At 44.3% G+C, this 19819-nt stretch overlaps 1 protein-coding gene and 1 non-coding gene across 2 annotated transcripts; one reads left to right on the forward strand and one right to left on the reverse strand.

Moving 5' to 3' along the window:
- Positions 1 to 8672: 8672 nt before the first annotated feature.
- Positions 8673 to 19004, forward strand: TBPL2 (TATA-box binding protein like 2). Its single transcript, XM_015631402.3, has 7 exons — positions 8673 to 8834; positions 11706 to 12112; positions 12832 to 12919; positions 13145 to 13236; positions 14298 to 14465; positions 15478 to 15572; positions 17312 to 19004. The coding sequence occupies exons 1-7, from the start codon at positions 8784 to 8786 to the stop codon at positions 17389 to 17391; spliced, it is 981 nt and encodes a 326-aa protein (XP_015486888.1). The 5' UTR covers positions 8673 to 8783; the 3' UTR covers positions 17392 to 19004.
- On the reverse strand, positions 8903 to 8974 carry TRNAG-UCC. Its single transcript has one exon. It is a non-coding gene; the product is annotated as a tRNA-Gly (tRNA).
- Positions 19005 to 19819: the final 815 nt, after the last annotated feature.

A 19819-nucleotide genomic window follows, 5' to 3' on the forward strand; every position in this document is an offset into this window, starting at 1 on the left:
ACAGAAGGGTCAGGCACCGATCTCTGTGCTCTGTGACCAGTGACAGGACCTGAGGGAACAGCTGGAGCTGTGCCAGGGGAGGTTTAGCTTGGATTCCAGGAAAGGTTCTTCTCCCAGAGGGTGCTGGCACTGCCCAGGCTCCCCAGGGAATGGGGACAGCTGCCAGGAGTGTTTGGACACCACTCTCAGGCACAGGGTGGGATTGTTGGGGTGTCTGTGCAGGGCCAGCAGTCAAACTCATGATCCTTGTGTGTCCCTTCCAACTCAGGGTATTCTCTGATTCAGAACTATCTCCTCTTCCTCGTTCCAGGATTCAGAGTTGATTTCCTTGCTGGGTGGTCACTGCTTGCTCTGAAGGATTCCAGCTGAGAACATTCTACTTCCCACCAGCTCAGAAGTCTCTGGTCCTTCACATCTTAGTGATGTGCCACAACATCACACCATAAAGGACCTGAAAATGCTTTAAAATCCCATGTCAGATACCATTACCCAAAATGTAAGGCAATAAACTATCTCAGCTGTGTGGATTGGGAAACCTGGTGGAAAACCTCACCGGAGCCACCGCTGTGCTGAGCAGCTGGGCAGGCTAATGGTGCTGAATGTCCCAACTGCAGGGAGGAAATAATGCAAACAGCCACTGAAATCCCACTCACATTAGGCAGCCACTCATGGGGAAAAAGAAAAGGTTTTAAAATACCACAGGAGCCCCAAGTCATTAGTTTTGTCAGGAATTTTGCTTTCTCAGATCACAGGGAAAAAGCCCTCAGATCTGTGGATTCAGAGGAAGCCCGAGAGAAAGGCAAGCTATGTGCTGAGCAGGGCTGTAAGTCGTGGGGGCTGATTATTGTTAATTTAGCATTTTATATAAGAATGTGAGAGATCTTTATCAAAGCCTGAAACAAACGCCCTGCATGTTTCAACACCTCACTGAATCCAACTAGGAAAAAAAAAAAATACCAAATGCTGGATTTTCTCTCTCTCTATTTGCATTAAAATTTTTCATACTATTTATAATCATGAATCTCTGCAATTGACAGGAAGTGGAAATTAATAGATTATAGGCACACGTGCCAAAAAACATTTCAATTGCTGCTAAAGAAGGTCACAAAAATTACTACAATTTTCTTCTCAGAGTAGTCAGCTAGGAGTAATTCCATTGTGGAAACTTGAGCTATATGGAAAAAGATGTTTGATCCAATTCAACTTTAAGGGAATAAAAATAAATCTGTCCTAAGCAGCATCTGTCAGCAGAAATGACACTGGAAACTCTTGCAAGGAGAGTAAAAGCTTGTAATAAAAAAACAACAATCTAAACCATGACATTGTATGTGAGCAGGATAAAAATCCATTGGGCTACTACCAGTCTCCACAGAATCCCCCCATTATCACAATGTAGACATGGTGTTAATTAAATTGAGATGGTCACATTTTGTGCTGCTGCAAATCCAGCTAATTGTTTGAAACTGTTTCAAAGCTCACTGGAAAAAAAAAAATTATAAACTACATTCACCTTCCATTTCTAGATTTCATCATTTTAACAGAGCACAGAAAAGTCCAAAATTTGGTTTAAAACTGTACTGTTCAATCTTATCACATTCAAAATATGACCAACTGTGAGCAGCACAATTAGAGGACCCCAGATAGCTGAATACCCATCTCAGTGACTGACAACTTCACAGTGATCACACTTAAATCATGATTTCTGCCAGTTTCCCTTGAGGCTCCTCAGTCCCCACCTCCCAACACAGGCCTGACACCACTCACTGCCAGTTCTTACATATGCAAAATAAAACAGAAATCTCAATGTGAAAATCCCTCTCCTGCCCTCCCCAGGCTGCTGTTCCTGTACCAGACACCCAAAGCACACCTGTCCACCCCTGAAATGCTGTGGTTTATACCCAGCTCAGCAGCAGGAATTGCTGCCTGATGCTCTAAGTGCTGCATCCCACCCAGCTGTCCCAACTGCACAGCTCCTGGCCATGCCACAGCCTCCCCTAAATCCCCCAGGACAGAGCCCTCCCGACTGTCCTGTGTACTCACACATGCCAGCAGAACAAAACAAATACCTAAATCCCTGCAAGATCAGGGCTTGCCATCACTCTGGATAATCCCTACTCAATTTCAAGTCAATTATTATTCCTACACCTGCATTGCATGCCTTTAATTATCTTTTTTCTTTTTCCAAATAAGTTTGACTTTGTCCAAAAAGCAACAGCTTTAGCTGGAAGCTCTCACTGTAAAATAAAACCTATTTGCTGTGACTCCAGCAGGTCATCAGGTCTGGGCCACAGAGGTGGAATTTAATTTCTAATCTGGAGATCTCAAGCCTTTGGTATCAGATAGAGCTAAAGGGATCACAGGGAAGCTGGACAGAAAAGCAGCTTTCCAAGCAGCACAATAATAACCATGCTTTGAATTCCCATAAGAGTGCTATTTCAAGGCAAGTTCCTAATTGTCTTCTTTCTTGGTAGCATCCTAGCAGAAGATGATTTTTTTAAGAGTGGGCACATGATGGTTTTTGTTATGTAAAGCAAATGCAGAAATGACACAGTAAACACCTTTGTCTCCTGTAAAACACTCCCTGTGTGGTGGAACGGTGACAGTCCAAATCCTTTTCTCCCATTCATCATTCACAGCACCTGCTCATCATTTATGCTGTTCTGCATTAATCTAGGGCAGGTTTTAATTAATACCCTTCTTCATCAATACCTATGGAATGAAGATGTTTTCCTTTGCAAAGAAAAACCTTTGCAACACCAACACAACGTGTCCCTCCTCAGCACCTGTCGTTCACCTGAAACGTAGCAGGATGGACATGAAACAGAATATAAAGTGAGAGATGGGGAGAAAAAAGCAATGGAGGGTCAGACAGACCTCGTGCTCTTTCATCCTGAGGATCAGGTGTCCCATGGCTGGAGCAGCTTGCAAGGCTGGCTCAGCATGTTTTCCTCCCCCAGCCAGGGAAGGACACTGATTGAGCTGTGCGAGGCATCACGGGAACGGCGTGTGTCAGCCTGTGACAAACATCTAAGGAAACGTGCAGCAAACACCTTGGTAGCCTGTCTGGATAAATCAAAGAGCACAGGAGCCATCCCAGCTGCTGTTGCCACTGCAGAGCAGCTTCATATGAAAGTATTTTGTCTAAAGCTTCACAAGGGATGCATCCGCCTGCCTAGAGCGATGTCACACGAAGGTCCCCAGTTTGCCACCCCTGGTGGTGACACACACCTGTGTCCCAAGGGTGGTTGGAGACTTGGAAACATTCACAAATCCTTAGGTCTGAGGAGACATCCTGTTCTCTGGTGCCCCTGGAGATCCAAACATTCCCAGCAATGTCACAAACTCACAGTGCATCCTTCTGCAAGCTTCTGTTTTAGTTCACTCCTAAAATAAGCAAATATTTTTCTCTTCACCTATATATCAAATTTTTTTTACATAGTAATAAGCCTCTCCCTAGTGAACTCACAGTTGCCCACATTGTACCTACACTTCTAAGGTATCTAAGGATTTCTGTCATACTGTTCAAAACTAGGGGGCAGAAAGGGTTAAGAACCAACACAGAATCTCTAGGAAAAACAGAAAGGCACCAGAAAAGCTAATTCAACTGATTTTACCCAAAGGGACAAAAGAAGGTTTAGTAGGTCCTTTACCAAATGTCAGAGAGAAAAGCTTTATTTTCCCACAGGGAAAAACATACCCATTAACAAATTAGGTGAAAGCCGAATGAGATGTAAAAGGTCTGAAATTCCTCAATGCCTTTAAACTGTCTTCACACACTTCATTTATTTTGGACAGCAGCACTGCCCTTGCCAATTTGGGAGCAAAAAGGACCGTGGAAATACCTGGGGATGAATGTATTTTAAACATTAATAAGCAATTCTTAATTGAGCTGAGCAACACTATTTGGGTTTTAGAGAGCAACCAGCTTGGGATCCTCCCAAACACAAGCCCATCTGGGTTCCTCATTTTCCTCAGAGCATCACTGAGCAAACCTTCACAACTCTACCTGAGTGAAACAGAGTTCAGGGGAGCTACTCTTGTATTTATGAGTTGGGTAAATGCCCATTGAAGAGAGGTCAAAGCAACCACAGCATTTAATTATTCCTGACAAGTCACAGGGAAAGAAAAAAGAGGAAAAAAATAACACCTTTGTAATGAAGGGCACTGTGACAAGTGAGCTTCCTCCACAACCTGCAGATACCAAAAATATATAAAAATATTCCCTACAGTATTTTGGATAGTATGGGGAAAATTAACTCATATTCCACTTCCAGAGACTGACCATGAAAGCCGAATTCCATCACCTGCTGAAGGGAAACTGCAAAGACAACAAGGAGAAAGATCCAAATGGGAGTGACGAAGCTGTAGCAAAAGGGATCTCAGGCTGGGTTCCTGCTTGGCTGGGATGAGCATGGAAATAAGATGAAGTTCAGGAGCATGAGGCAGCAGAGCTGGGCACAGACTCCTCCATCACAGCAAAACTAACAGCATTTATCAGCACACCACGGGTGAAGGGCTGGAGTGACAGAAACAGGACGGTGTTAACAGTTAATTATGTGTGTAAAAAGTATTGAACCATCAAGGCGAGGGGATTGGAGCTTCTGCTGACATCTGGCAGCGTTTTGGGGAAGCTTAGTTTCTCCTGAGGTCCTCGTTGATTCAAGAGCACTGATTTGCTGACATTAATTGGAGGAAGAGGTAATGAGAACTGACTAATCACCGAGCTGTGTGCCCTGCAGACTCATTCCAGTGTCAGTCATTATATCTTGCTGACCATTCAGACAAAACCCAATTTTAGGGGGAATTCAGTGATTGGTCAGCACCCACCCTTCTTTGGCTCATTGTATTTGCATTTAGTTTGTACAATAAGTTGATAAAAGCTGTGGTGGTGTCACAGCTCAGCTGACACAGCAGCGAAGGCATCACAGTCCATGCTCTAATTCCTGGAGAGCTTGCACTGAAGGTCTGGACGTGCTAATGTCACTGCTGGTGTCTCCAATGTGACTGTGACCCCTACAAACTGAATTACCAGAGCTCTTGGCAGCATCTGCTGCGTGCACACCTCTCCTTTCCTGTGCAAACACGCAGGACTCCTATTACTATATTGTTTTTCCAGACAAGGATTAAAGGATCAGCATTTAATTGCAGCAGTGAGTTCAAGGTATGAGACACGGTGTTTGCATTAGAGAGATTTGTCACAAAACTTGGAGGGAAACAGCAGCACTCGGATGATCCATCACACACTCACCTCATTTAAATGCAATTCAATTTAGCCAGACCCTTTGGCACTAGAGTGGGAAAGATGACTTAACAAAAAGCATGGAAGAATACTTCTGACCCCAGGTGTCAGATGGATTTGTGTGTGACATTCACGGAGGAGCTGTCCAAGAAAGCCTGCAGCTATTCATTGCTAGGCTGCAATTAAGGTGGCAGCCAATGTTTAAAACCCTCCTCATCCCTTTCCCCACTTTTCTGTCCACGTTTTAAATACAACACAGAATGAAAAATAAAAATAGACTGCTGTGCCCTGCCCCACATGAGGCTGGGACAGGATGAGTGGATTTCTATGCAAACAACACACAGAAAGCCTTCCTTTAAGCAGTTGGTTGTCTGACACAGATAGGAAAATTAAATGAAGTTAACTGTACAGTTTTCAAGTCACTATTCAGCCTTTCAGTTGAGACAGATTACTTCTACTTACAGTGCTTCTTCCTCTGGCATTCAGTGGAGAATTTGGCAATCCTCTCTGGGTCTGGTTCTCAGCAATTCTCTGACATGGGGGCAGTCAGTGTCTCCATTGCACATAATGGAGCTGTAGAAGCCAGAAAAAAATGGCTCTTTTCTAGCCAGTTTACCCCTTTCCCATCTGACAGAAGTGATTTTCTTGCCTGATCCGGAAGCCAACACACCCTGGACTCTGCCAGTGAGCATGGCAGGCACAGGCATTAGCACATAAATGCTCAGAGTCCACTGATGTTTGCAAAAAGTATCAAATTCCTCCATTACTGCCCTGCTCAGGGAATAAGAGAGCCCCAGTTTGACCAGGGCAAAGAGGCAGCCTTTACACTGTGTGATTTGGGCTGCATCACCTGATCCAGGGAGGGGCACACAGCACCAGGGGGTAAATGGGAAGTTACAGCCCTTCCCATCACCCAGCAAACCTGGGAAATCACACTGGCTTCTGGCTCAACTTCCAACCATTGTAACCTCACTTCTGCCAGAGATTTACTCCTGATTTACACAGGGCAGGTTAGACCCAGCTACCAACTCTAATGGACCTGATTCTGTTCCTGTTTACACCAGCACAACCTGATGATGACGCTAAATATTTCACAATTAAAAATCAAATTACTCACTATTACTCGATGAGTAGTCATGGCAACTTCTTTCCTTCCCTAGCAATAAATCCAGTATGTGCTGATACTGCCAGGTCTGGAATGGAGTATTATGGGACAGATAAGTATGAGGATGAAGGCACACATCAAACTTGGCAGGCCAAAGGCACTCCAGCATCTCTCTCTGAGTTGCCTGTCGGGCTGCAGGCATTTCTCGAGAGCTTTTCCAGCTCCACACAGATCCTTTGCTCCCACTGACTTGACTGAAGCTCGCCTGCTCCTCTCCCTGACCCTCTTGGGGTGCCCCTCAGCACCTCACTCTATTAACATCCCTGATGTGATGGGAATCAAGGCACAGGGACCAAAATAAGGCTAAACCACACAGAAGGAACAACCTCTGCAACAAGACTTGGATTCTGCTGTTGACAGGGGGGTGCTGGCTCCTGGACTAATTAGAAGGTGCTGAATTTGGAGACATCTTGTGCATAATATATGGAATTTATTTTTTTTCCTTTGGAACATGATCCAGCTCTCAGTTGCTCTTCTCTGTGCTCCAAAGGCAGAGCTTTAACGCTGCAGGCACTGGGAGATGGAAGCTACACCTGAGGCAAGCTACACTCTTCTGAGACAATTACAGCTATAAAGGTTTAGGATAAAGCTCAGGAGAGCAGAAAGCAGAACACTGTCAGTCACAAGCTTTTAATTCTGAAACTGCCTCCTGAAAAAGATAAGATAAAGCCAAACCAGATTAACCAACTTCAAAGCAAACAGCAAGGCATTTAGGGCATGCTAGAATAGAATGCAGCTGTGCAGAGCACTGATGAATTAAACAGGTAGAGGTTCCTTAATGACTTGCTCCTTGTCCCTTCCAGGTTTTTGGAAGTCTCCTGTGATGAGTGCCATCCCCTGATGAGATTCCAGCATCCAGGTGAAGCAGCAGTGCCTGCTGCAGAAATGTTGAAGAGGCTGATCGAGAGGTGCTAGGAGGGCTCTGTGGAACAGTCTTCTCCAATTAGTTACCCAAGGAAGAGTGATATTGAATGACTCTTACAAAGAATGCACAAAGCACTTATTGTGGCGCTAATCATCAACTTTCTAAGTAAAATTAACCAGTTTGCTAATTAAGGCTCATGACAATTCATCATTACAGGAACTGTGCACTGCAGTGATTGATCACCCGGTCACCGACTCCTCTCAGGGACGTGGGGAAGGGCTCCTCCAGCAGCTCCTTCCCTGCCCTGACCCACTCAGGCCGGGATCTGGGTGGGTGCTGCTTCCCAAAGGAATTTAAAATGAGGGGGGAAAGAGAAGGAGAGGAAAAGAAGAAAGGGAGAGGGGGGAAAAAAGGGAGTGGGTGGAACCACAAGCAGTTTGAAAGAGAAATAATATTTTTTAAAATTGGCATGGGAAAAATAGTTGTTTTTTCTAACATGAGACTATGGAGCTGTCTGCAAGCACCCCGATCACCTGCCAGCCCTAAATGGGACATTTTAGATTTAACCATCCTGAGCTGACCCGAGCTAGCTCCACCAGCCTCCCTAATTCAAAATACAACCTCCCTGAGTCCTCTCCTTGCTTTGCTGCCTGATTTGCCTCCCGGGTGCTCCAGGACAGGCTGTGTGATGTAAATCAACCTGCTCGAGGCTGGATTTTTCTGGGGCTGAGAGGATTTGGAACCTTTTATTACTCACTTGTAAGGTGAGTCCCAGAAATACCACAAACGAGCCCAGCAGGCTGGCTGAGGAGGGAAGGATGTTCATCAGCCGTGCATGCTCTGTTCCTTGGATAAAGAGCACGAAGTTAAGCCTTTGCATTTCTGGGGCAGTGAGAAGAGCCTGGCAACACCTCCCAAAGACCTGCTGCATGTCTGAGCTTTGACGTCTTCTTCCAAAGGGTTTCTTCAGCTCAGCTTGCTGTTTGTAAGCAAATCTGACAGCAAAGTCTCGTCTGACAGAGCAACAGGTGCAGTGATCACGACAGTCAGCACATCCACCAAGCCAGGCAGGCACAGGGATGTGTTCCCCGCTCTTCTCGAAGGACCAGATGTGCCTCATTGCACTCAATGAGGCAGGTGGGAGAAATTCAGGGGCACACGACACTTGCTAAAAAGCATCATCCGTGCAAGGTCTAAACTACAGGTCCAACTCCATTTCTCTTCAACCCTGCAGAGGAAAACAGGCTCAGAGGAGCTCGGGGACAGGTTGTGCCTTTAGGCTGCTGTAAAGCACACGAGAAGAGCACCCTGATTTCTCTAGTCCTGCAGGACGGGGCAAACCCTCTCAGCCGGCTGTGCGGCCAGGAGAGAGGCTCCAAGGCTGCCTGATGAGGGCAGAGCTCCCAGCTGCGATGGGCTCTGCTCCCTGACAAGCCGCACGTGGCCCCGGTGCTGACCCTGGGGATTAAAAGCAGGACCGGAGCGAGGTTTGGGGATTTTTATCGGCTGTGCCCATGGAGGGCGAGTCCCCGCTGGAGCAGTACCTAGAGAGCTATAGCGGGCAGGTAAGGGAGAGAAAGCAAAAAAATAAAGTGAGGAGAAAAAAGGAGAATAAACCTAAGCAAAAGGAAGCTGCGTTGGCCGGGAATCGAACCCGGGTCAACTGCTTGGAAGGCAGCTATGCTCACCACTATACCACCAACGCCGCGCTGAACTCAGCCCCGCAGCCGCGCCTCAAATGCGGTGTTACCGCGTTCCTGCTGGGCTGAGCCCCAAATTCCTCTGTCCCGAGGGATTCCTCCTGTCCGGGAGCACGGAGGAGTTCCCTAAAGCTTTTTCTCCCTGTAAGAGGGATGATATGGCTGTGTTTAAACTCCTGCTGTGGGATACTGCTTGCGAGGGTCAGCCCGGGTGCTGGTGCAGTGTGCACTGAGAGGGTGCGAGGCTCGCATCTCCTCGTTCGGGTTGATAAATGTCTGTAAAAATTTGTTATTTCGGTATTTGGAATGGTCGTCCTGATCTCAGGTGGTTGTAGGAACATCAGGGTGAGGGACTAGGAGAGGGTTGGACTCCACAGCTGAGCATTATCGTTACTCAGGGAGCAAAACTTCTTTGCATCCTGTTGTAAAGTACTTTTCGGCTCAGCAAACAGGCTTAGCACAAGCTGTTTAAATCCCAGAGACCGTCCTGTGCCAGTGGGTAAAGCCCTCTGAATGTGCCCTCACAAAGTATATAATGTGGTAAGGTATAATACAGCTTTTACAAATGCTTAATGAGCTTTTTATATTTAGACTTGCTGGAACACTTGATAATAGCAGATGTATGATATCACTGCAGGGAGGGGGAAAAAAAATCTAAGTCTGTTGCTTAAGGCAGCTGGGTTTGATTTGTGTCTACCTGAGTTGCAGGGATTTCTGCAGTGAAAGTGGAAAAGGCTGTTTCCCCTCAAGCTGCCCCAAACCGAGGGATTTCAGACAGGATCTGTGTGTGAAATCTCCTCCCTGGAGCTGCTGGGAGATATCCAAAGCTGTGTAGTTGGTGGGGCTTTCAGTGAAGTTAATTAACCCAGAGTCTATAGCAATAACCCTTGGCAGCCAGCCCAATGCAAACACGGTCTTGTGCCCCTTTTGCAGCCTCTGAGCATCTGTCTGACATGAAGAAAATACTCCCCAGTGCTTAACCCTATCAGGGCTTTTCCTCAGACCTCTTAGGTGCAAACCTGAGCAGAAAGGAAAATTTGCTTTCTGTTTCTACCTGCTCCAGGCAATTTACTTTTTGGAAACTCTATAGCTGTGTGATACTTCCAGCCTCATGCACCACTCATTTCTCTATCAGTTTCTTTAAGATATGTCACAAATTGACTTTGGTTGTTTGTTTGTGGGTGTTTTTTTAATTGTTATGTTCATTCTTTGATGCCCAGTAGTATGATGTGAGTAGGCTCACAAGGGAGCTTTTGTAGCATTTTCTCTACATTGTGGTTCATATAAAACCTCCCTAATGAGCTGCTGAACATCTAATCCTTCATCCACTGGAATTTTTGTGGAGACTGTGACTTCCTTCCCTTGCTGCTGACTTGAAAAATATCTGTTTAGAATAGATGTATTTTTGTGATTCCATAATGTTTTATTTGTAACTGTTAATTACATATTTAACCCTTTTATCTAAAGGGTAAAGGAATACCCAGACTTATTCAACAGCACCCTGCCCCCCCCAGATCTTCTGTGGAGTTCTGTAATTTAAAAGCAATTTTAAATGTAGGTGTTGGCAATGCTTTCCTGATTGCATCTGTATTCAGGCTGGTGAGGGTCCTCTGGGAGGATTTGTCACTTTGCCAGAGTTTTCCAAGTGTCTGCAGGTAAATCTACTGCAAAGTAGGAGCAGAGATCTCCCCATGAGCACGCTGGGCTGTCAGCTGAGCTGACTTAGAAGAGAGCAGCACTAGCTCAGGGCTGGGAAGCATTGATCTGGAAATCCTGCTCCAAGTCAAGCAGCTGCTGCCAACTTGAGAGCCTCAGTCTTACACACCATTCCCTGTTCTGATTTGTGCTTGGACTTTTCAAGTCCTTCTGGCTCTTGAGCCTAAAAATGCCTGATTAAACACAAAACCTCTTGTATGGATTCTTTAGTCCAAGCTGTCACCTGCTGTGGATGTTGGCAGAAACTCCCTTCAGAAAGAGGCTTATGCACCAGTGGAGAGGAGGGAATAAATCCCACCCTGAAACTCTTGCCACATTGACCTGATGATGCTTTTTAAAAAGCTTTTAGTAATAAATAGTTGACAAAGAAGGCCATTAGTATGAAAGAGCTTACTTGCAGGTGTGTTGTGTGCTTGGTGCAGGGCAGGATGCTGGTTCAGCTAACTGTGGTGAGGCTTTTTTTAGTCCCATCTTCTCATCTATAGCTTCAATCAGGCTGGTGGCCTCCAGGAGCTGAGGAATGAGCTGCTGCTGGTTCTGTGAGCTGCTGCCCTCTGTTGCACAAAACAACACTGACACTGTCCCCTGCAGAGAGAGGAAATGGAATAATACACAGAATGGGAGATAAAGACAGCCAGAAAATGCTGTCTGTCTCCCTTGGAAAAACTCATGAGCGTGATAATGTGGTTGTGTACATGGCTGAGGGGGGTGACAGTGGCTGTGAAGGGTTGAACTGACAGTGTTACACCTGCATTTCTCAATTTCTGCTGTCCCCAGAGTTCTCTAGGATGCCCAAGGGCTGTGGTAGGAAAATGCATTATACAAGCTACCTGGATTTTTATACACTCACAGAGAAGCAAAGCACTTTCCATTTTAAAACTAGCCTTTGTTAAAATATATATTGGGGGAAAATTACTGAAACTTCCTCATTGAAGATTAATCTTAATTTACTCTGCCAGTTACAGAGTTACAGTCTTGCTCTAATACAAGACCTTTAATGGCACTTTTTCTTCATTCAAGGATGACTTCTCCACTAGTCCTCATCTGTTCACTCCTATGAACCTTTATGATTTAGAACTTCCAATTCAAACAGCTGAAGATGGGGTGTTGGCTTCCCAGTTCAGTCATTCCAAGGAGCTCTGTACAGACTTCTCCTCCGTGGATCTCAGCTTTCTCCCAGATGTTACCCAAGATAACAAAGAACAAAACCTCTCTGAGGATGGTCACGAAACACAAAAAGAGCTTGATGGGTCACCAACAAGTAATGAGGACAGTGGTGTTTTCATGGATGAAAGCAGTTTGTCACATCCAGACACAGCTCAGCCATCTCCTGAGGCACCTGGCGTGTGTCCTCCCATGACTCCAATGACTCCGATGACCCCAGCAATATCTCCTTCAGAAAGTTCTGGAATAGTCCCTCAGCTACAGTAAGTTATGTATTATTTATGTAGCACACACCATAGTCAGAGTTTGGCTTAAACTGCAAGGTGTTGCTCTGACTTTTCACTTGGAGAATGTAGCAAGCACGGCTCAGTCTTAAATAAGCCAAAAAACTCACAGGAACAGTTGTTCCTCTTGAAGGGGAGAGGTGGAGAAAATTAATTACCAATATTGGATTAAAATATGACGGTACTTGACTAGGAGGATTTCTTCCAGGAAGGAGAATGTGAAGGATGACAACAGACTCCAGGGGCTTAAAGATGTCACTTTGCTTTTTCAAGAGAAACAGAACAGTCTGTGAGAAACTCTGGCCCTCATTAAAAGGTGCTGTCCTGTCTAGGATAGAGCAACTCTGGAGTAGTTTATACTTGTAGAAAATGACCCATCCATACCTACCTTAGGTCAATAATGGTTCAATCCAAAGCTGTGAAATACTTCAGTGACACAGGTTTTGGAAGACGCACAAACTTATAATTCAGAGGCTAATAATTTCATGCCTTGTTCTATCTCAAAGTGCACTTTTGGGATTGAATTACTTAAGTTTTGCCAGAAGCAGCTTAAAGCTAGAGTGGAGAAGAGACAGGCAGGAAATCAGTTGATGGCAATTATTAATTGGAATGTGACTCCACGTTAAGCCAGTGCTGCTGGGGGGTGGCTCTGCAGTGCCTGGGTTTTGCAAGGAGAAAATTCCTCCCTCATTCCTCAGGAATATCGTGTCAACCGTAAACTTGGCTTGTAAACTGGATCTGAAGAACATAGCTCTGCATGCCAGAAATGCAGAGTACAACCCAAAGGTAAATCCTGGACTCAAAGCTTTACCCTCACTTCCCTTTCCCAGTGCTGATGGAACCCAATGGTCCCATGACTGTGGTCTTAACACTCCTGCTCCTAGGTGGGTGGAAAATAACTTTAGGGTGGTAAAGAAACACTTAAAAAGCAAATATGTGTTGTGATAAACTTTGAAAGTGTTAATTGTTGCAAGGCTGAACAGAAATTTCAGTCCTCCTTTGAATTTGTAGAGGTTTGCTGCTGTGATCATGAGAATCAGGGAACCACGAACAACAGCCCTCATCTTCAGTTCAGGAAAAATGGTCTGCACAGGAGCAAAGAGGTATTTTTCTGTTTTTTCCCTTCCCTCTAAAGGCCTGGGTCTTGCAACTATCAAACATTCTCCATCAGAATATATGCAAAAGTCTTGTTTAAAATATCTAACAAAGGACTAATTGCAAGAAAAAGTGAACCACTGATATTGAAAATCTTGCTTTCTTCATGATGGCACCTTAGCAATTTCTGAGCTGTGTACTTCTGTCTCTGAATTTAGATTGAGCTAAGCAGACATTGGTAGAAAAGCTGCTAAAATTCCCAGAAATTAAGGGATTTTTTGCATTTCTCACTGATTTTAAAGTGTTTAGGACATAGCTTGTGTCTGTCAAGTCTCTCTTCAGTGTCTGTGTTCAAGAGTCAACACATCTGTCTCTAGAAGAAATGGGAATTGGGGAAAGCAAAAGTTTATTTCTGTACTCTGAATCTTTTTATCCTGAAGTCCAGCAGAGATTTCCTTGGTTTTTATATCCCAAAACAGTCAATTAGAATTAACTTATGCTAAAGAGACCTCTTCCCCAGCCCCTAGTCACCTACCTGGGGTGGTGCTGTACTGGTGCCTGCAGTCTAACTCCTGGATCAGCACTGAGAAGCTGTTCTGAGGAACTGAAAACTTCTCAAAAGGGGAACCTCTGAGTGATGAAACCTCTCCAGTGGGTTCCACCAGACCACAGGAAGGTGAATGAACAAGTGCCTTACTCCTTATAGCTCCCTGCAGCTGTTCTGGGGATGGAACCTTGCTATTCTGAGCAGCAGAATATCTTTTTCTGGAGTGCAGATTAGCACAGTGGTGGCTATAAACTGAATGCCACCTTGTTGGTGTTTAGGGAGAGCACTAAGAAAAGTTGATTTTTTTCTCCTTTGCTCTTCCTTCAGTGAAAGCCCCATCCCTGGAAGTGTTCCAGGCCAGGTTGGATGGGGCATAGAGCACCCTGGAATAGTGGAAGGTGTCCCTACCCATGGAAGGAGGTGGAACAAGATGGGCTTTAAGGTCCCTTCCAGCCCCAACCATTCTGGGATTCTGAGATTTGAGGGTTGTTTGGAGATTACAATAAAGGTTTCTTCCTTTAGTGAAGAGCAGTCAAGGCTGGCAGCCAGGAAATACGCACGGGTGGTGCAGAAGCTTGGCTTCCCTGCCAAGTTCTTGGACTTCAAGATCCAGAATATGGTGGGGAGCTGTGATGTGAGGTTCCCCATCCGGCTGGAAGGCTTGGTTCTCACCCACCAGCAGTTCAGCAGGTATGAGGAAATCAGGTACAGCCCTGTGCACCCTGCAGCAGGGTCTGCAGCTACTGGAGCCTGGTCCATGCCTTGGCTCCACTCTGGATTTTAGTACCAAGGTGGCCTCTTAACCCCCAGCAAAGCAGATTCCTGTCTGCAAGGATTTCCAGCCTTCAGACATGAAGCCAAACTGCATTTGCAAAATACAGAATTGCAGGTATATTGTGTTTTTCTGGGATATTGTTTTGGTTCTGTTTGGATGTTCTTTAGCCAAGAATTGAAAGTAAAGCTGTAGCTGAGTGATGGGCATGTTGTGCCTGTGAGATCAGTTTGTCCAAAACTAGATATTGCCATCAGGAAAGGATGATTTCAGCACTGACAAAACCAAAATTCAGTTGTCTTCTATTAGCACTGCATCTAATAGTTTCCATTTAATTTAGGAATTAGATATACATTAAATATTTATGTTGGCTGTTATCTTGTCTAAGTTGCACAAGATGCTTCCTGATAAGGGCTCTCAGCAGACTGAGGAAGGATTTACTGTGAGGGTGGGGATGCCCTGGCACAGGGTGCCCAGAGAAGCTGTGGCTGCCCCTGGATCCCTGGAAGTGTCCTAGGCCAGGCTGGATGGGGCTTGGAACAACCTGGGATAGTGGAAGGTGTCCCTGCCCTCAGCAGGAGGTGGAACTGGGTGATTTTTAAGGGCCATTCCATGACTTGAGGACTGTTTGAAGATTGTAATAAAGGTTCCAATGCTATGACAAATGAGAAGTGGCTCACAAGTCTTTAGAAGACATCATGGAGATCCCTCACCAACTCCAGCTGGGTTTAACAGGTTTCCCTTCAAGATGTCCAAAACCCGGCCTGCCTTTCTCAGGGCAGCTAGATAAAACCTGTGTGGTTAATTACCCTGTTGTTACTATAACTAAAAAGTACTTCATTTATACTTTATTTATTTATTTATACTTTGTTTATACAACACTGAAACAGCATTTGCATTTTGCTAATCTTACCTGCTTGCTTTGAACAGCTATGAACCTGAACTATTCCCTGGCCTGGTTTACAGGATGGTCAAACCAAGGATAGTGCTGCTTATCTTTGTGTCTGGAAAAGTTGTACTGACTGGTAAGTGGTGCCTCTCTATATCTGTAGCCCACTGCTTCACTTTCTGAGAGAGCATTTAAATTAAACATTAACTAAAAATCAGTATCCTGCCACAGCAAAGCCACTCAGGGATCTTTCTAATGGCTGCTGCATCTTATCTGTGTTTTCTGCAGATACCATCAGTGTTGTTGCACTGGAATCTTGTCATGTTTCATATATAGAGTCTCAGATTTCCATGTTAAGTATTTTTTTTTCATTCAAAGCCTGATGCCACATGCCAGAGCAGAGGATGCCAACAGGATGCTGACATGCCAGCAACTACTCAGGCACTTAAATAGGAACCTCACAATAAGCAATTTAGAATTGCTTGGACAGGAAACAAACTTCTTAAAACACTTCACTGACAACATTTAGTAGGGATTATCAGAGGAAAGGGTGGAGATCTAAGAGCTTGTTCCAGGCTGTTTGGAAAAAAAACATGAGGCAAAAGCCTTGCTGAGTCAGTGTGCTCAGCAGATACCTGTATCTCAGATCCCAGGTCAAAAAAGGTGAATTCCTGAGCTCTTGGCACATCCTTTTTGTGAAGCTCATGAAACTGCTCCTATTCAGATGTACTGAAAGGTAGATGATGCTTGTCCCCAGAAGCTCTGAATGCAGTATTCATATTCACAACACAGCTTTGAGACATGTAGAAGGCAAGAGAAGTGCTGCCTGCCTTAGCCAGAGATTCTCACAACCATAAATCAGGAATGAGTTCAGTGAACTGAAGGATGGGGCACTCAGGACAAAGCTTAAATTCTTCCCTCTCCAATGTCCCCCATTTTCTTAGGCCTTAGTAAAATCATACCGGTCAGTTCCATTCCATTGATGCTTGCATTTTTTGGGGTACACTAATTGTAATGCCCTTGCTTCAGGGCCTGCTGCACACTCAGTCCTTTTCTCTGAGTACTGGGCCCAACTGTGATGATAAAACTGAATTCTCTGAGCTTTGAGGAATTTTTTTTTCCCTAATCAAGAATGTAACTTTACTTTTGAAAGTAAAAGTTGTGATAAGGCAGATTAATTATTTATGTCCAAGTGAGGACATGAGAAAAGATTTACACATTCAACTTGAGTAGGGCTTAATTCCTTTAAGTTCATTTAAATGCAGTTTTCTTGTAGCTGATGTTTGTTGGACCAGCATGAACAGTGTTTCTGGAAGGGAATGTTCCTACTGCAATGCAGTTTGTGTGTAAGACTTGGTATTAAAGATTTGTTTACAATACCACAGAAAGGGATTTGAAATCAAAGGTGTCTTAACACACAGCTTAAAATTAAAATTGCTTCTCAGAGCTGGGGAGTTCTCAAACTGTGGAACAACTCTCAGTATGAAATAAAGACCTTTCACTTCTTGTTTCTACCTTTCCCTTCACCTTATGAACAGGCAGAGCTGTTATGCTTAAGCATATAACACCATGGTGGTGCTCAGTTGCTTTTTTTCCTTCTTCAAAGCCAGTATTTTGCACCTGTCAAGAGCAAAAAAATGCTGTTTTGCTTCCACAGATTAAACAAAACTAGTCTTAAAGCTAAGCAAGCTAGAAATTGTTCTTTGAGGTGGCAGATGAAAATTCTGCATTTATTACTAAGGTGCTTTCAATCCCCTGGGTTTCTTCATGGTTTGTAATCCTGCTGGGTTTAAACTGCGTTCAGTTACTCTGAGCACTGATAATTCATGGGTTGTTTTGTCTTTGTTTTGTTTTTTTCCTTAAATGTTTATTTAGGAGCAAAAGACCGTTCTGAAATCTATGAAGCATTTGAGAACATCTACCCCATCTTAAGAGGTTTCAAGAAACCATCATGACACAGCTCACAGAGGAATCCAGAATAACACCTGGGTTTGTGCTGCTGTGCATGGAACAGAAGCCAAGGGGATTCCTGGACCCATTTGTGGGGTTTATTAAGCAAATTATTCATTTCCAAATGCCACATATGCTGATGCCTTTCTATAGCTTGTGAAATGTTCTTTTCTTTCAGATTATTTGTCTGTAATCCATCTGAGTTCAGACAACTCTTGTCAAGTTACAGAACTTGATAAGTGAACACACTTTTAATAGGATGTATATTAAGGTAGCACTTAAAAATATTTTGTAATAGGAGCCATGTGTCTCTCTCCTGTTGAACAGGTGAATCCACACTGCACTTCAAACTGGCTTAATGAAAATCCTCAACTTTAAGTGTCCTGAAATGCTCCTGCAGTGTTGTAGCTTCATGTTTTTAAGCTCAACATATATTATTGTCTATAACATGGCTTACAAAATCCTCCATGAGTTAATTTTGGTGTTTAGAAGACATGTACTGAATCACTCTGATCCCACTGGCTGGGTAAACTCTTGTGTGTGATGGTGCAGGATTTTCTTTCACAGAGAAGACATTGCAGCTCCTGACTCCTGGAATATACCTAGAAAAATCTGTAGGTGGAGGGTAACTAATTAAATTATCTAATTTGACACAGGACAAGTTAGATGTTAACTAAATGGTACCCACTTGTATTACTGAAATACCCTTAGATCATGGGAGTTTGGTGCAGACAAAACCACGCTGGTTTGGAACTTTGTTAAAAATGGACTTGAGGAAAATACAAAAAGTCTTGGACACTTGTGACTTAATTATCTGTATTATTTAAGCAGAATTCAGCCAATGGCAGTACATTTGGTAATTTTTGAGCAAAAACAATGAGGCTTCCTGTATTTGGTTTGAACTCAAGCCTTTCTTTTCAAGGTGTCTTGCTCAGAGTGGTTCTGGGAGCAGGAACAGTGCAAAGCCGATCCCACGGCTGTTCTGGAAAGCCCCTGGAAGCAAGCCAGAACAGTCTGTGTTGTGTTCTTCCCTCCTGAAGGTGTGGTACCTGTCTGGAAACACCACTAGAGGCTGCTCTTAGATGACTTAAGTGTAACCCAGGCCAAAATCCTGCTCTGTCCTTACTGGAAATACTCGGGATGGGCTATGGCTCAAGTCAGAACAGGGTCTTGCTGGGCTTAGTTGCTGCCACAACAGTTTATTTCTGATTCGGCGAGGGTGTGACTTCAAAATTGGTATCTGTTATGTGTCTCTCACAAGTGTTTTTATATCTATCTCCCTGCTTCTCTGGAAAAGAGTTAGAAAAACTTTGTGCACTTCCTCATGATAAGCTGGTCTCAGCTGTTATCGGTTTCTCTGTCAAACTGTGGATTTCCACACTCAAGTCAATTGTAAACACAGGCTTACTTTTCTGTTTGCTTTCTAACACTGGAGACTTTCCACAGCCATGGGCTGGACTTTTATTTGCACCGCAGCTGATGAGCTTCAGTGACAAAAATCTTTTGTAAGTGAAAACACCTGGTTTCACTGAGGTGTTGGTGGGGGAAAAATGTTTATCTAAGATGAGCCCTCTTCAAGGAATCACATTTTGGTTAAGAGCTTGCCACATGGTTTCAGTGGTAAAATTAGTGCTGTTTAGAAGCACGGATAAAGCCTTAGAGATAAGAAATGGGCTCTGTGCCTTTTCACTGATTAAGTTAATGTTTGCTATGGTAACCCTTGTCTTAAAAACAACAATCTTGATTGTACCTCTACAGTGCTGTTCCTGCTTAGTGTTTGATAACACTGGGATGGGGAGAAATATAGGCTGGGAATTGTTCTTTAAAAAAAAAAAAAAGTTGGACAATGTTTTGTTGCAGTTGCATTTCTTTTGGGAAGGGGGATATGGGGATATTGCTGAAGTTATTCTGGCTTCTGTGGACTCTAACGGCCTGGTGTTTCTCACTACAGACAGAAGATGGAATGGCTTCAAACAGAGTAGGTTCATATTAGGAAATATTAGTTATCAGGAAAAGGTTCTTTAGTCAGAAGGAGGTGGTGAGGCCCTGGCACAAGCTGCTCAACCAAGGCCAGGTTGGACAGGGCTTGGAGCAGCCTGGTCTAATGGAGGCTTCCCTCTCGAGGTCAGGAGTTTGGAACTGGATGATTTTTAAGGTTCCCTTCCCTGATCCAGAGCTGCTCCCTTCTCCTCAGCCCTACATTATCCCCTGTATTTAACTCCTCATCGTCGCTCCACCATGAAGGCCGCGTTGAGTCAACCTTTCCCCTGCGTCGTTTTTAAGGATGTGCAGCGGTATTTGCTACTTGGCCAAAGCGATTTGGATGTTACTGTAAATACACGGCCGTGCTTTGGTTGGTAGCCATAAGTCCCACGGCAGCGTTACTGCCTGGTTATGCTATAGCTACCCGTTGGGAAACCCTACGGCATACAA

Source organism: Parus major, chromosome 5, assembly GCF_001522545.3.
Source record: "Parus major isolate Abel chromosome 5, Parus_major1.1, whole genome shotgun sequence".
Classification (NCBI taxonomy): Eukaryota; Metazoa; Chordata; class Aves; order Passeriformes; family Paridae; genus Parus; species Parus major.

Coding starts and splice junctions, on each gene's coding strand:
- TBPL2 (XM_015631402.3), top strand. CDS start 8,784: ATGGAGGGCGAGTCCCCGCTGGAGCAGTACCTAGAGAGCTATAGCGGG. Junction 12,113..12,831: donor GGAATAGTCCCTCAGCTACA/GTAAGTTATGTA, acceptor CTCATTCCTCAG/GAATATCGTGTCAACCGTAA. Junction 14,466..15,477: donor ACCCACCAGCAGTTCAGCAG/GTATGAGGAAAT, acceptor TGCTTTGAACAG/CTATGAACCTGAACTATTCC.